The 15,876-nt window shown below is 45.7% G+C and overlaps 1 protein-coding gene across 4 annotated transcripts in view; it reads right to left on the minus strand.

Annotated features, from left to right (window-relative positions):
• ADNP2 (ADNP homeobox 2) overlaps positions 1-15,476 on the minus strand; it is a 29,939-nt gene extending 14,463 nt beyond the window's left edge. The window contains exons 1-3 of one of the 4 annotated variants that reach the window (XM_075493627.1): positions 15,084-15,474; positions 9,291-9,451; positions 7,569-7,688 (exon numbers count right to left, since the gene is read on the minus strand). In XM_075493627.1, the coding sequence (XP_075349742.1) occupies positions 7,569-7,676 (108 nt within the window). In that variant the 5' untranslated portion in view covers positions 7,677-7,688; positions 9,291-9,451; positions 15,084-15,474. Of the gene's footprint in view, positions 1-7,568; positions 7,689-9,290; positions 9,803-12,083; positions 13,329-15,083 lie in introns of those variants that run through there. The other 3 variants (XM_075493628.1, XM_075493629.1, XM_075493630.1) reach the window with 3 other exon arrangements.
• Between the last annotated feature and the right edge of the window lie 400 nt (positions 15,477-15,876).

A 15,876-nucleotide genomic window follows, 5' to 3' on the forward strand; every position in this document is an offset into this window, starting at 1 on the left:
GGATGGGGGAAGAGAATTGGGGGGGGGGGGGGGGGGGGGTAAAACTTATGGGTTGAGATAAAGACAATTTATAATAGGACAGAAAATGAAGGGAAAATAATAATAATGATAAAAGAATATACAAAACAAGTGATGCACAATGCAATTGCTTACCACCCACTGACCAAATCCCAGCCAGTTCCCAAGCAGTGGACCCCTGGCCAGCTTTTCCCCTAGTTTATACACAGAGCATGACATCATATGGTATGGTGCTACCTTTGGTCACTTGAGGCCAGCTGTGTCCCCTCCCAGCTTCTTGTGCACCTCCAGCCGCCTTGCTGGCAGTGCAGTACGAGAAGCTGAAAAGTCCTTGAGTCTGTGTAAGCACCACTCAACAGTAACTAAAACATCAGTGTGTTATCAACATTATGCTCATCCTAAATCCAAAACAGAGCACTACACCAGCTACTAGGAAGAAAATTAACTCTATCCCAGCCAAAACCAGGACAATATCCACCTCTTATTCTAGACCATCTACGTCATGCCCAGGTCCCACAGTTTCCAATACATCCCAATTAAGGACCACCTCTTTTTCTGTCTTTCGATATGTACACACACATATCATTCCCTTAGTCTATGGGCCATCCCTCTAAAACGTCCGTTGAGTTCATTTAGTCCTTGACTTTGGGCTCCATCTGTCATAACAGTCCTTCCGGGCAGGAGAGATGGCATGGGGTGTTGGAGTGTTGCATGCTGAAGCCAGTGCTGGTTCCATCACTGCTGAGCTTGTCTGGTTCTATCATCGCTGCACTTGGCTCAGTTTCATCAAAATTCATTCTTCATTAATCTGGGTGATTCTTACTGTGATACCATTGATATGGCATATAGTAACCATAGTGGTGATGACATACGGTATTATACAGCAATAACATCATAGAATTCAAATCATTGACTATTCTCGCCCCAAATCAATTCCCCTCGAGGTGCACATTAGACTTCCCCATCCTTCCCCATCACCCACCAAGTGCACCCAGGTCCTTGAGCAAAAGCAATCCCGTGGATGGGTTTGCCTTTGCCCGAGGCAGAAGTAACCCAGACTGTCTTCCCCGGCATATTTTTCATGCGCACTACAGGGACTTTATCCCCTTCCGCAGTATGTAAAAGTTTTGATTGGGCAGGGCCAGCTCAACTGGAAGATGCCCTAGCGTTGACTAACCGGGTAGCTTTTGCTAAATGTGTATCCTAATGTTTGAATGTCCTAGTACCTATTGCTCTCAATGTAGTCTTTAGCAGTCCATTGTATTGTTCAATTTTCCCAGAGGCTGGTGCATGATAGGGCATATGGTACACCCACTCACTGCCATGCTCTTTGGCTCAGGTGTCTACGAGGTTGTTTCAGAAGTGAGTCCTGTTGTCTGACTCAATTCTCTCTGGGGTGCCTTGTTGCCACAAGACTTGCTTTTCAAGGCCCAGGATAGCGTTCCAGGCGGTGGCATGGGGCACGGGATATGTTTCCAGCCATCTAGTGGTTGCTTCCACCACTGTAAGCACATGGGGCTTGCCTTGGCGGGTTTGTGGGAGTGTGATATGATCAATCTGTCAAGGCCTCCCCATATTTATGTCGGCCATCTTCCTCCATACCAGAGAGGCTTTAACCGCTTGGTTTGCTTGATTGCAGTGTGTGTGTCACATTCATGGATAACCTGTGCAATAGTGTTCATGGTCAAGTCCACCCCTCGATCACAAGCCCATCTATATGTTGCATCTCTTCCTTGACGGCCCTCTCTATCAAGTGAATCGGAAGAGGAACGATTTCAAATGGGGCCTTGAGCAACCACAAGCCTTTGCACAAATTAAACAGGAGATAGATCATGCAGTAGCCCCTGGGCCAGCCCAGGCTTAGCAGCCTGATCCACCTGAGGGTTGTTTTGATGTTCTTCAGTGGCCCAACTCTTGGGTACGCGAGCATCTACGTGATGTACTTTTACAACCAGGTTCTCTGCCCCCAGGCAGCAACATCTTGCGACAATGCGGCAGCCCAGATAGGTTTGCCTCTGCGCTGCCAGTTGCTCTGCTTCCATTGCTGTAACCACCCCCACAGGGCATTTGCCACCATCCATGAGTCAGTATAGAGATAAAAGCACTGGCCATTTTTCTCAGTCAGCAATGTCTAAAGCTGGCTGGATGGCCTTCCCTTCTACAAATTAGCTCCATTCACCTTCTCCTTCAGCAGTTTCTGCGACTTGTCATATAGGACCCCACACAGCAGCCTTCCACCTCCGATGCTTTCCTACAATATGACAGGACCCATCAGTGAACAGGCCATACTGCTGCTCATTTTCTGCTAGTTTATTATACAGTGGGGCATCTTCAGCATGTACCACCTCCTCCTCTGGCAATATTCCAAAATCCTTGCCTTCTGGCCAGTCCATGATCACTTCCAAGATTCCTAGGCAACTGGGCGTTCCTGTTCGAGCCCATTGTGTGATCGGCACGACCCACTCACTCCATGTAGCATCAGCTGCATGATGTGTAGAGGGGACCCTCCCTTTGAACATCCAGCCCAGCATCGGCAGTCGAGGTGCCAGGAGGAGCTGTGCTTCAGTACCAGCCACTTCCGAAGCAGCTCAAACCCCTTCATATGCTGCCAGTATCTCTTTCACAGTGGGAGTATAGCGGGCCTTGGATCCTCTGTATCCCCAACTCCAAAACCCTAGGGGTTGACCTCGAGCCTCCCCTGGTGCTTTCTGCCAGAGGCTCCAGGTAGGGCCATTCTCCCCGGCTGCGGTGTAGAGTACATCTTTTACATCTTGTCCTTCCAAGGCTGGCCCAAGGGCTACTGCATGATCTCTCTCCCATTTAATTTGTTCAAAGGCTTGTTGTTGCTCAGCGCCCCATTTGAAATCGTTCTTCTTCCGACTCACTTGATAGAGAGGGCTTACGATCAGACTGTAATTTGGAATACGCATTCTCCAAAAACCCACAACGGCTAAGAAAGCTTGTGTTTCCTTTTTGCTAGTTGGCGGGGACATAGCTGTTCTTTTGTTGATCACATCCATTGGGATCTGACAACGTCCATCTTGCCATTTTATTCCTAAAAACTGGATCTCCTGTGCAGGTCCCTTGACCTTACTTTGTTTTATGGCAAAACCAGCTTTCAGAAAGATTTGGACTATCTCCTTCCCTTTCTCAAAAACCTCTTCTGCTGTGGTGCTCCATGCAGTGATGTCATGAATGTATTGCAGGTGTTCCAGAGTCTCACCCTGTTCCAGTGCAGTCTGGATCAGTCCGTGGCAAATGGTGGGGCTGTGTTTCCACGCCTGGGGCAGTCGATTGCAGGTGTACTGGATGCCCTTCCAAGTGAAAGCAAACTGTGGCCTGCACTCTGCTGCCAAAGGGATTGAGAAAAACGCTTTAGCAATATCAGTTGTGGCATACCACTTGGCTGCTTTTGACTCCAGTTCATATGAAAGTTCTAGCATGTCCAGCATGGCAGCACTCAGCGGCGGCGTGACTTCATTCAGGCCGCGATAGTCTACTGTTAGTCCCCACTCTCCGGTAGACTTTTGCACTGGCCGTATGGGACTGTTAAAGGGTGAGTGAGTCTTGCTGGTCACTCCTTGGCTCTCCAGTTGACGAATCAGCTTATGGATGGGAATCAGGGAGTCTCGGTTGGTCAATAGTGCCGCCGGTGCACCATTGTAGTAGCGATCAGCACCTGTTGTTCCTTGACCCTCAGCAACCCCACAACAGAAGGGTCCTTCGAGAGACCAGGCAAGGTGGACAGCTGCTTAATTTCCTCCGTCTCAAAGCCAGCTATACCAAAAGCCCACCAGTACCCTTTTGCGTCCTTGAAATACCCTCTCCTGAGGTAGTCTATGCCAAGGATGCACGGAGCCTCTGGGCCAGTCACAATGGGGTGCTTTTGCCACTCATTCCCGGTTAGGCTCACTTCGGCTTCCAATACAGTTAGCTGTTGGGATCCCCCTGTCACTCCACAAATACAGATGGGTTCTGCCCCTTTCTAGCTTGATGGCATCAGGGTACACTGTGCACCGGTGTCCACTAAAGCCTTATACTCCTGTGGGTCTGATGTGCCAGGCCATCGAATCCACACAGTCCGGTAAACCCGCCTGTCCCCTTCCTCCACCTGGCTGGAGGCAGGGCCCCTCTAGTCCTGGTCACAATATTCGTTACTCACTTCTTGTAAATATGAATCAGAAGTCCCTTTGAGATTTGGAATAAGATCAGCCCTTCTGCTCTGTCTGGGGAACTGCCCACTGGAAACTGGAGCAGCAATTTTCCTGGAAGAACCCCCTTTTGTGATTGTTTTTCCTTGCAACTCACATACCCGTACCTCTAGGGTCGAGGTAGATTCTCCATCCCACTTCCTCATGTCCTCCCTGTGGTCACGCAGGTAAAACCACAGGGTGCCCCGTGGTGTGCACCCACTATATCCTCTCTCTTGAGCAGAGGAACATTTACTCCTAATAGCTGAGCTACTGGTCCATACAGGTGGGGAGCAGGACATATGCTCTTTGAGTTGCTGGACCTCCTGGGACAGTTTCTCCACAGCCAAGACGCAGGCCCATAGGGAGGAAGAGAGACTTTCTTCCTATTGCCAGAGTTGGCCAGCCGATTCATCCACTGTTTGTCCCTCTCCATCTTTCCAAGTCATTACTGCCAATGAGTTGGCATATGATGATGGTGCACCCTGTACAAACTTCTGCCACAGGGTTGTGTGCACTTGACTTCATCTGGATCCTTGGATAACTGCTCATTGTCTAGCTCACCATAAATCACCTGCAGCACAGCTAGGTACTGGATACCTCTCTCCACCGTGGTCCGCTTGCCTGGGTGATATGTAACATCCTCCTTGAAAGGGATACCTTTCCTTCATGCCTGACAGGAGTCGCCTCCAGAGGATGAGGGCTTGGGCCCCTTTTCCAATCGCTTTGTCAATGCCCCCTCCCCTAGAAAGGGATCCCAGCTGCTTGGCTTCCCTTCCCTACCCTCTAATTCCAGGCTACTGGCCCCATTATCCCAGCACTGGAGCAGCCAGGTGACAATGTGCTGACCTGGATGACAGCTGAAATCCTTTCACATATCTCGCAGCTCACTCAGGGATAGGGATCAGGTGGTTACTGCCTCGTTTATGAGTTCTGCCTCTTCCTCCTCCCGTTCGCGTGATGGCCCCACTTCAGAGTAGCCTGCCTTGTCAGCTCCTTCTTCCTTCTCCTTCTTAGTAGGAGTTTCTTCCCTTACTAAATGAGTTGATTTTTGCATCCATTATCCAAGAAGAAATATTTTTACAATATTTCTTCTTGTGTATAGGGGTGACTGGTACCGGCACGGATTGGTTCTCTGGTTCAGCTGCAGTGCCTGTCATGAGGGCTGGAGTAGCTGCGCCGCCTGTCATTTTTTCGTCAGATCCAGAAACCTTCTCTTCCCCTTGAGCATACTGAATAGTGTTGAACAGGGCTCAGTAGGCATGGGCCAGGCCCCGGCATGCTGCAGTGATTTATGGCTGTCTGGAATTGCCGGGCTGACAGCATACTTTTTCCAAATATTTTACTAGTTTTTCAGGATTCTGCACTTGTTCAGGGGTGAAGTTCCAAAACACTGGAGGTGCCCACTGTCCTAGGTACTTGCCCATACTATCCCACACACCCTGCCCCACTCATAACTATCCAGCCTCAGGGCAGACCTCGGGGTGGTATTCTAAAATACTTGTTTAACCTTAAACAAGACCTGAAACTCATTCAGGAGACATAGCAATAGGAACATGCTGGTTTGAACATCCCAAGGATATTCAAGATTCTCAAGAGCTATTAGAACTAGCCTGGAGGAGAAGGGGAAGGTGAAGGAGCAGGGGAAAGTGTCCACCCTTATCTCCCCCATAAACTGACACTCTGAATAGAAAAGGTAAAGAGTGTAATTATTAATAGATTCCAGGAGATGGTTCCTGAAGTACAGAGATGACAGCAATGCTGAGAACAAATACCAGATTAGTCTCACAACCAGTAATTTTATCATATCATAAGCCAGTGTCACACAGTACAGTAAAAAGATAACCTTAATCCAGCCCCCAGAGGTGATAAACAGCACAACAGGGAACACAGACAGCAAGGAAGGTGTCACATAACACAACTCTGAGAACAAGCACAACAACTCTGAGAGCAAATAAATCAACATTGCGACCAGCAACTATTAACCTAATAATGAATGCTTGTAACAAATTTGTCTGAACACACTCTCGTCAGATCTGTTGTGATCTCAACCCTTCAAGCCCCACGTTGGACTGTGATGGTTTAACCCAGCAGGCAGCTGAACACTACACAGCCGTTTGCTCACTCCCCCTCAGTGGGACGGGGAAAGAGAATCGGGGGGTTAGGGGGGAGGCAAAGGTAAAACTCATGGGTTGAGATAAAGACAATTTAATAGGACAGAAAATGAAGGGAAAATAATAATAATGTTAAAAGAATATATAATATTCTTTTATATAATAATAAAAGAAATAATAAAACAAGTGATGCACAATGCAATTGCTTACCACCCACTGACCAAGGCTCAGCCAGTTCCCAAGCAGCAGACCCCTGGCCAGCTTTTCCCCTAGTTTATATACTGAGCATGACGTCACATGGTATGGAATATCCCTTTGGTCACTTGGGGCCAGCTGTCCTGGCTGTGCCCCTCCCAGTTTCTTGTGCACTTCCAGCCTACTTGCTGGTGGGGTGGTGTGAGAAGCAGGAAAAGTCCTCGACTCTGTGTAAGCACTGCACAGCAGTAACTGAAACATCAGTGTGTTATCAACATTATGCTCATCCTAAATCCAAAATACAGTACTATACCAGCTACTAGGAAGAAAATTAACTCTATCCCAGCTGAAACCAGGACACTGTGTTTGTACTTCTTCTGGTATTGGGCTTGCCGATCTGATGGTGTGAATTCCTCCTGCACAATACTTTCTCCTGAGAGTGGTAACAATGGTACTAGGTTCACCATGATTGCCCCAGTACACTTGCATATAGTTTTTAAGATGCAGAACTGAACTACAACTCAGGAAGACAAGTTTGGCATTTTTCCCTCGACACAAAGTTTAGAGGCCTTAAACAATATTACTGGGTCTAACTGCTTGTTCATTTTCAGAAATACTGACAATTTGTATATCCTTCAGAGGCTTGCCCTTGTATGTGACGGGATGCCTTTGAGTAGACTCAAGTCTTCATCGGCTTGTGATTTTAAAAGAATCACAAAAAAGTTGCTGTGTAGTACACAAATAACATTTCATTATTCTGTGGTGTTTTTCCTAAAGCTGTACTGTTTCCTTTTGTTGAAATATTACTAGCAGAGAATAGGCAGCACCATCTAGAACACATCTTGTTAAGAGAGAGAGTTTCTTTCAATGTTATGTACTAAAACACTAAATTCCAACCCCAGCATATGAGTAGTCAGTCATGAGTAATCCTTCAGGTAAAGACCCCACCATGAAGATCTATGGCAGAGGAGTATCATATATACACTAAAAAGTGAAATATTTTCCAAGGGTTTATGTTTCAGATTGGTTTACATTATTTCAAACGCTTTACCTTCAACAATTCCCTGCAGCTGTCAAGCCCAAGATCCACAAGAATGCCCTTCACCTTTTTTCGAGCCTTCCTGATATTATCAAGATTTTGAACAGGGATTTGAAACATTTTGCACTTTTCCTGAAAAAGAAATACAAAGAAGTGATGGAATCCTTGAACACAGGTACTTGCATTTAACAGTATTTAAACAAAAACTGAAGTCTGAAAAATATATTTTTAAATATGAAAACCCAAAAGCCTTAAGCCAAAGAACTGGTCTTATTAATATTTCCCAGTAGACGACTTGCTTCCTCTTAAAGGAAACAGAATCTGATTTTGGGGAGAAAAAAATCCTTTACATTTCTTCTATCTAAACAAGATTCCAAGTTTTTCTTTCAGATGTCTTTGTGTCTATATGGCAGCTATACTGTTTTGTGGTTTTTTTGTAAGAGAACATGAACACCAGAATTTTACTAAGTTCTATTCAGAAAACTACTATCATCTCATTTAGGAAGGAGGAATTCAACACCTTTCACCTTGAATATTAGTGTCAAGATGAGAAGCCTCTGATGATTTGGTTTGTTGTCATGTATGTACATGCTTAAAATGATTGCTAGTAAAATCTAAGTTTCCTGCAGAAGTTTCTGTTTCTTTAAGCTGATATGGACCTTGGCATAAAACAAGCTACTACAATATTAATGCAGTAGAGATAAAATACAATTAATGTATGGCACTGATAGCTAAATATGCTGAAGCGCGACAACTTTTTTTAATACCCATATGCTTTTAGGTCTCCTCCTCTGAAGAATTGTGTGTAGCTCTATCATCTTCCCCTACTCCAGAATTTGGATTTATACCCTACCCTGCTCCCTCCAGCAAGCTGCGATAGCTGGAGTCCAACATACAGAGGAGGATGATGACTGAAGCAAGATTATAGAAAGACAGATTAGCTGCTGCGGGTCATCTATCTGACCGGTTTTGCGCAGCATGGCTGCCCATCTGTCTAGAACATACCACCAGGAAGGGTCTAGCACTTCCCCAACAGCTAGGCTTTTATCATTCCCCATGCAGCTGGGCTACGGATGCCTCAGTTGCTCATCTTCCGCTCCCAGTACATCATAAGGTATCCCCATGGGCTTAGCTTTAGAAGTATGTGCCTTTATCACCTCCCCTCTAGATTACAGAAAAACGCAATTTAGACTGAGATTTAAGAAACAGAATGCAACAGAACTATCCTGCACTGAAAAAGGTCACTGGGAGCTTTGCAGGTAATTCTTTGTTCTTAAATAGCTGGCAGAGGACCCAATAGAGTTTAAAAGATCACAGTCCTTATTGCTAAACAATTCATCCATCCAGGACAAGTTCTAACAAGAAGAAAAAGAAAAAAAAAATAAAGAAAATCCCCAAACAGTACTTCAGCCTTGATGGTCCTGAATGTCTTGAAAAGCTATGCTTCTCAAAAAACAAAAAAAAAAAAAAAAAAAAGGCAAGATCACTGTCAACGTGAAATCTTTGCCTTGAAAGGCAAGACTTTCCTGTAAACAGTTGCAAAAAGCCCTCCCACAGAAAAGCTACAAGCTAAGCCTCTCCAAAAGTAACAAAAAAACCCCAAAAAACCAAAACCAAACTTTTTCCACTCTGTATGTCATCACTCAAGATGAAAAAAAAAAAGCAAACCTTAATTTATGTACAAAACATACAATTGAGGGTGGTTTTTTTTTAATTAAAATTCAAACAACTCACATGCTATTCTCCTCTTCTTCTCCCCCCAAAGGAAAGGTGTGTAGAGAGAAATGGAGAGGGAGCCCCATTTGACAGATGCTAGTCTTGTTTTCTAATATTTTTTATCGATAAGAAGTCTGGAAGACATTCTGATACCATTGGGGTGGGTGCGGAACAGGAACCTATACAGAATGGAATAAATCAGAGTAACTAGTCTGGCATTCTGTCAAAATCCAAGGAGTAAAATTAAGACGTAAAATCCTCTTTTTAAAGTGAAGTCAACCAGGAATTTGTACAGTCTCTGGTTAAAGCTTTACGATCAGTCCCTCTATGATAGCAGGTTATGTGCACCAATCCCATGGTCCAGGGCAGGTAACAACAGAGCTGACAGGATGTCACCATGCTCAGATCAGCCAGAAGGAGACACGATTCAATACTGTAGGCTCCACTGGAAACAGTTCGTCCTTCTCAGTCCTTTAACTGATACACTGATGCTACTGAAGAAGGTGAAGCAGACATTTCTTGAGGCATGTCTATCTCACAAAAAAGAAACATTAGTCTACAAAGGTGGTATAGTATGTTAACATCCATGTATCTCAAGAGTTTTCTTAACCAGTAATCTTTCCGAAATGGAAGTCAATGGAAATTCAAGAAAGAAAAACAAACAAAAAAAAAAAAAAAGAAACTTGAATACAAATTACTTATTTACCAGTTTTCAAGTAGCTGGTCTTCAATCTAAGAAGATGTATATTTCTGTATCACGTGATGTTATTCAGCTGGTCTTTAAACAAGCTGCTTGGGAGTATGACTAAGTTACTCATCTAACACCCTCTGTATCCATTAGACCAGTAATGCCCCATTATAAATGTAAAAAAATTTCAACCTTCTAAGCTTATTCCCTCAAGCCCACAGTTTAATTCCCTGATTACTATACAGTTTATTATCCATACTCTTTTACTACTAATTTATCTCTCTTGTATTTTGGACATTCTTCAAGCCTTAGCTTGCACTTTGTTTCCATGCATAACTACAGTCAATCTTTTGTTGGTACGCATCCCATTCTTAACCAGCAAATTCATCATGAAAGCAGTACAGTAAAATTAAACCTGAGTTACTCTAGCCCAAGAGCCTTGATCCTTTTACCGCGCTGTCTACCTAAAAGACAAATTTATCTTAAACTACTTTTAACTAATTTCCAGAGAACTGATAATCTATTGAGTTTTCACAGACAGTACCTTTTCATAAACAGAACCAAAGCAAGTTAATAGCAAAATAAAAGAATCATTGTAGCAGCTGATTTCACAAACTCAGTTCTAAAAAGGTCATTCAACCCTCACTCAGGCATTTTATCCATCAATCTATTCCTGTATTTACTATTCATTTAGATAACACCTCCGTAACAATAAAGCAAACTGGAGTTTTATGCAACACTAAAGGTTCCCTTCATTTCTACAACATTTGTGATCATGTAACATCCAATTACATTCAGCTTTTCAAAGATCACAAATGCAACTCTTCCAGTAGTACTGTAATATTTTAATACTAGTCTAAACAACAAAGTAACAGTCTGGACAGTATCTTACTAGTCAAAGACAAATACTACTGGTTTGCCAAGTAACTATGCTTGACTATAACTTCTCTGCATTAAAAAAAGAGAAAATACTAACATTTCACCTCTTCGAAGTGAGAAGTCACCACAAAATGGAAAGTTCCTATTTGCCTTCCTTTTAGTCTACTACTTAGAGCAATATTCATTCACCTTGGAAGGGACCTCAAGAGGAGCCTCTTATTCAAAGCAGGCTCAACAATGGATTGCAACCAGGGCACTCTGCGTCTTGGCCAGTCAGGTCTTGAAAACCTCCATAGACAGAGGTTTGACAGCCTCTCTGGGCAACCTCTTCCAGTGATTGACTGTGCTCACAGTGAAAGGTTTTTTCCTTGCATTAAGTCAGCACCATTTTAGTTTGTGTTCCTAAGGAAACTAGGCATATGCAATCAAATTAAATAAGAAGCTGGTATGGAGCCGGAGAAAGGAAGATGCACAAATGTGCCTTCCACATGCATGCAAATACATCCAGCAAAATCCCAGCAGCAAGCTAGATAATCAGGCATTTCTAGTGATTTCATGAAAACAGGCAGCTAAAGAAAAACCCTATTAGAAGATGCACAGAGAAAAAGGCTGCAATGTAACACTTTTTTAGACACCAGATAATCTACACAGAAGCCAGATTCTCCAGATGTGTTCCTAGGAAGCTGGCTTTCACTAGTCTCTTGCTCATAGAACCACTTATAGTAGGGAAATTATGAAAAGCTTATGGAATTTTGTCCTTTCATATTATTTGCTTTGGAAATTCAATCAATCTTAGTTTTTATACCTTTTTATCTAGTAAACTGTCATTAGTAACTGTGGAAGAGATTTTTACAAAGACTTTCAGGTTTTGGGATATTTGGGTGGGAATTATTTTTAAAGGTTTCTTTACCAACTTACATTTCAGCAGTTATCAGAGTTGACAAGCACCAATAAAGAATTCTTTATTTTCATTTTAGTAAACTCATTAGAAGTTGGTAATGCAGTGTTAGTTGATAAAACAGTAAAAACTGCTTCATTCCTGAAAATGAAATGAGAGCATGTGATCTACTAATTCTCAGAATCTGAAGAACAACAACACTGGCTAGCAAAGACAGCAACTAGGAGGACGGGCACACCAAGAAACTGTCTAGAAGAACGTGAGTTCAACTTGGCCATGCCAAATTTTACTCTCATCAATTTTGTTTTGTTTCTGATAAGCTTACAAGCCCTCCAAGAAGTCATACCTGGATATCTGTTCAACCGCATATTACACGGACGGTTCCATTCCCTGGACTCTTATCTGTGCCTTCTGAGAGAGACCTAACCGGATTTAAGAGTACGTTGGCACCATCAAAGCTTATCCAGCCTTAGGAGGAAGAGGAAAGAAATGCATATAGCTTCCTATAAACATCTCTACGTGTTTTAACAGCTTTGAAAGATTTGATTCCTGGAAAGAAAAACAGTAAACTGATTAGAATGGATACCATTCTTGTTTATTATTTCACTTGTCGTAAACTAAAATGAAGCTGACTACAGAAAAAAATAGATTAATAAAACTTACTAAGAGTAGTTCTGGTCAACAAAATACTGCTACTTTATTTTCTTACATTCCAATCTCTATATAAGTGCAACTCGATAGAAATCTCAGGTAAAAAAAATTAAACTTTTTTTTTTGTGCAACCAACTCAGAAACCTTTAAGGGTCTCAAATTATAGATCTCATAGTCACTATAATTTTGCTCTTTTCTTGGCTATACATCACATACCTGCTAAAACAGTCATCTAATCCAAAGATGGCCATCATTCAATAGTTGCTAGCACACTAAAAAGCATTAAAGTATGTGATTAAATAAAGATACAGCACATCAACCTGCATCTTACCTAGAAAGTCAAATCAAAACAAACTTAGATCACTAACTTTAGCTACTGTGGTTTAAATAACTATTGTGATGCTTCATAAACACACAATCAAGTCTCTGTTATCCAAGACTAGTTAGAAGAGAAAAAGGGACTACACCATTCAAACTCATGGAGCCTTCCTAGAGTACTGTGACAGAGCTTGACTCCCCTGGGGATCAGCATTAGCCAGAAATTGGACCCAGCAGGACCCAAGCTCATTCTAGATGACTTGAGCATCTACATGGAGCCTACTCAAATCCTGCAGGACTCATCAGCCCCATGCGTATGTGAGCAAGAGAGTCACACACCAAGCTGAAGAAGTACAACTGCATTTGTATGGCAATAGCCAGCCTGGTATGACTCAAAGACATTTCATTCAGATGCACAAAACAGTTCACAGCACAGATAACCCACAACCTGAATAACTCAGCAAGGGGACAGAACTGAAAAAAATAAGGCTGTGCTACAGGTTTCAGCAGAAGGATTGAAGTGTTCAAATACAAGCCAGCTCTACCAGCTTTCAACAAGACTTAACCCAAATCAACAAGTTCCCAGTGGTAAAACATAGGCATTATAAAACTGTGTTTGTGTGCTCTTCATTGTGACTGAAGATTTGCTATAACTGGGGGGGGGGGCGTGGGGGGTGTGCGTATTGTTTTTTTACAAAACTTTCACGAAATGAACTATAGAATTACAGATCTTATTACAGCTTATAGTATAGCATATTTATTACACACAGTTTGTCTAAATATTGCTCTAAAGAAATCCCCTTTTCTTGTTCAAAATTAAACTGAAAGTTTATCAAAAAGCGCACTAAGATTTCTAGAATATAGATTGGATTGGGGATCCCAAGAGTGAGTCTTTATAAGCATTTCATTACAAGTCTTCAAAACTTTTAGGGATTCAAACATGTATTTTTAGTGATAGAAAACCGTTAAGGAAAACAACCAATGGTTTACCTGTCAGAACTTAAGTATTTATCAGTTGAAAGGGAGTTGTTCATAATTTTGGCAGGACCGAACTATGAACCGTTGCAGAAAAAGTCAAATGCCTATCTTTTATTCCATTTACAAATCAGGACAAAAAGAACTTCCCACTCCTTGCTCTCAAGCCCAAGGCAAGCATATCCAAATGGTTTTAATGATTTGCATTGTACAGGTTATGACTGTTTACATTATTCATAAACTTCTTTATTTTTTCAAAAATTTATGCATTGGTGAAGTACCACAAGAATATTTAATGCAATTTTGCAGTCCATTAACATTTGAGTTCTAATTTTGCATGCATACTATTCCTGTGCACATTAGTTTTCCATACTGTTTCAAATACCCATATTGTCTAGAAGTAGTTAAGACTCTTCATCCACAGACTTTGAGGCAACCTGTTAAATTGGTTCCTTAGATACCCTATCGCTTAAGCATTGACAGAAATTAGAAAAAAAAAAAAAAGGGGTCCTAAACAGCTGTTTAGTAACCAGTAGTCGTAAAGCAGTGAGTCTTCCCTGTGTTAAAATGTCTCATTAGGCTAATTTCTACTTCCGATCATGGGCAAACCCGGAAGTGCCTCGTCCGCTCATGTGCCCTGCAGGCAGGGGAAAGGGGGATAATTCCCAGGCAAGCCCACGAGGGCTGCCTTCAAGGAAACACGGCGGACACCGCTGTGGTTTACCGGAGTCTGCTACGGCGGGAGCGCCCCGCAAGACACCGGCAGTCACACCTCCGCCGGAGGGCAGGGTCCCCGCCGCCCTGCCCCACCCGCACCCCGTTAGCCGGCTAGGTCTCTAGAGCACGCCAACCAGCACCGGCACTGGCCGGCAACCTGGTGATCGCAGGGGAGCCGACAGCCCCGGGGCCGACACCCTCGGGCCTGACGGGAGCCGCCCCCGCCCGGGCCGCCTAGAGCGGTCCAGCCACCGCGGGGGTTTCAGCATAAACGCCTCCGGCACCTCCAGGTGCGTCCCAGGCAGGGAGACTCGGCAACTCCACTCTTGCGAAGGGGCAACACCCCCTGACAGCGATCCGGCCCCGCGCCTCCCGCGGCGCGGCTCGGCGCACGGACCCTCTCCGCCCGTCCCCTGGGGAAGCCCATTAGCCCTCGGCGAGGTGGGGTCTGGGCTCGCAGCACCCCGCTAAGGCGAGCCGAGAGGCGAGCACCGCCAGCGAGGCGCCGCTGAAGCCGGCGTGCCGGCTCCCACTAGCAGCTACAGCGCCTCCGCCTGCGGAGGCCGCCCTGCCTGCGCCGGGAACCTCCGCCCCCGCCTCCCCGCGCCCCTCGGGGCGGGCCGCCCGCGGGCGCCGCCTGCGGGCGCCGCTGGCTCACCCCGCTGGCTCACCCCGCTGCACCTACCCGGCCGGGCTGCAGGGGGAGCCCGCCGCCGCTCTGCTGCCTCGCCGCCGCCGCTCCTGCCGCCGCCGCCGCCTGCCGGGTCGCGGCCCCGCGCCGCAGCCTCCGCCTCCCGCTCCTCACAGCGCTGGCCCCGCCGCCGCCGCCGCCGCCTCGGCCGCCGCGCCCCTCCCGCGCCGCGCCGTGCCCGCCGCCCCGCCCCGCGGCTCCTCCTCCTCCGCCGCCGCCTGCTGCCGCGCTCACTCCGCGCACCGCGAGGGCGGCGGCAGCAGCATCGCTGGAGCCCGGGACCGACCTCGGCTCAGCCGCCGCGCGCAGCGCCCGCCACCCCACGCCCGCCCTTCGGCCTCCGCCCGCTCCTCATCCAGAGCCAGAAAGAGAAAATGGCGCTCGATTTATCCCAGGAAGTGACGTCGAGGCTCATTTGCATGCCAGGCAGCCAGCCAATGGGAAGAGAACTGGGCCAATGCTCCCATTGGCTGCCCAGAGGAGCTGGGCGCGGCTGGGGGCGGGGCCTCAGGTGGGGGGCCCCTCCGGCCCCGGGACTCACCTGCACTCTGGTCACCTGCCCCTCCTGCCTGCGCTCTCCAAGGGGCTGCCACTGGGGGCTCTCGCGAGAGCTGGATGCGTGACGTCATCACATGGTGGGAGGAGCCTGATGACATCGTGCCCATCACGTGAGGTCACCAGGTGACCACCCAGCAGCGGTCTCCTGATTTGCATGGAATGTTGGGTGAAGCCTCATTTTCGCCTGCTGGGGGCTGGAGCCCCTCCCACCTCCACCAGCCAATAGGGC

This window comes from Mycteria americana, chromosome 2 (assembly GCF_035582795.1).
Source record: "Mycteria americana isolate JAX WOST 10 ecotype Jacksonville Zoo and Gardens chromosome 2, USCA_MyAme_1.0, whole genome shotgun sequence".
Lineage (NCBI taxonomy): Eukaryota > Metazoa > Chordata > Aves > Ciconiiformes > Ciconiidae > Mycteria > Mycteria americana.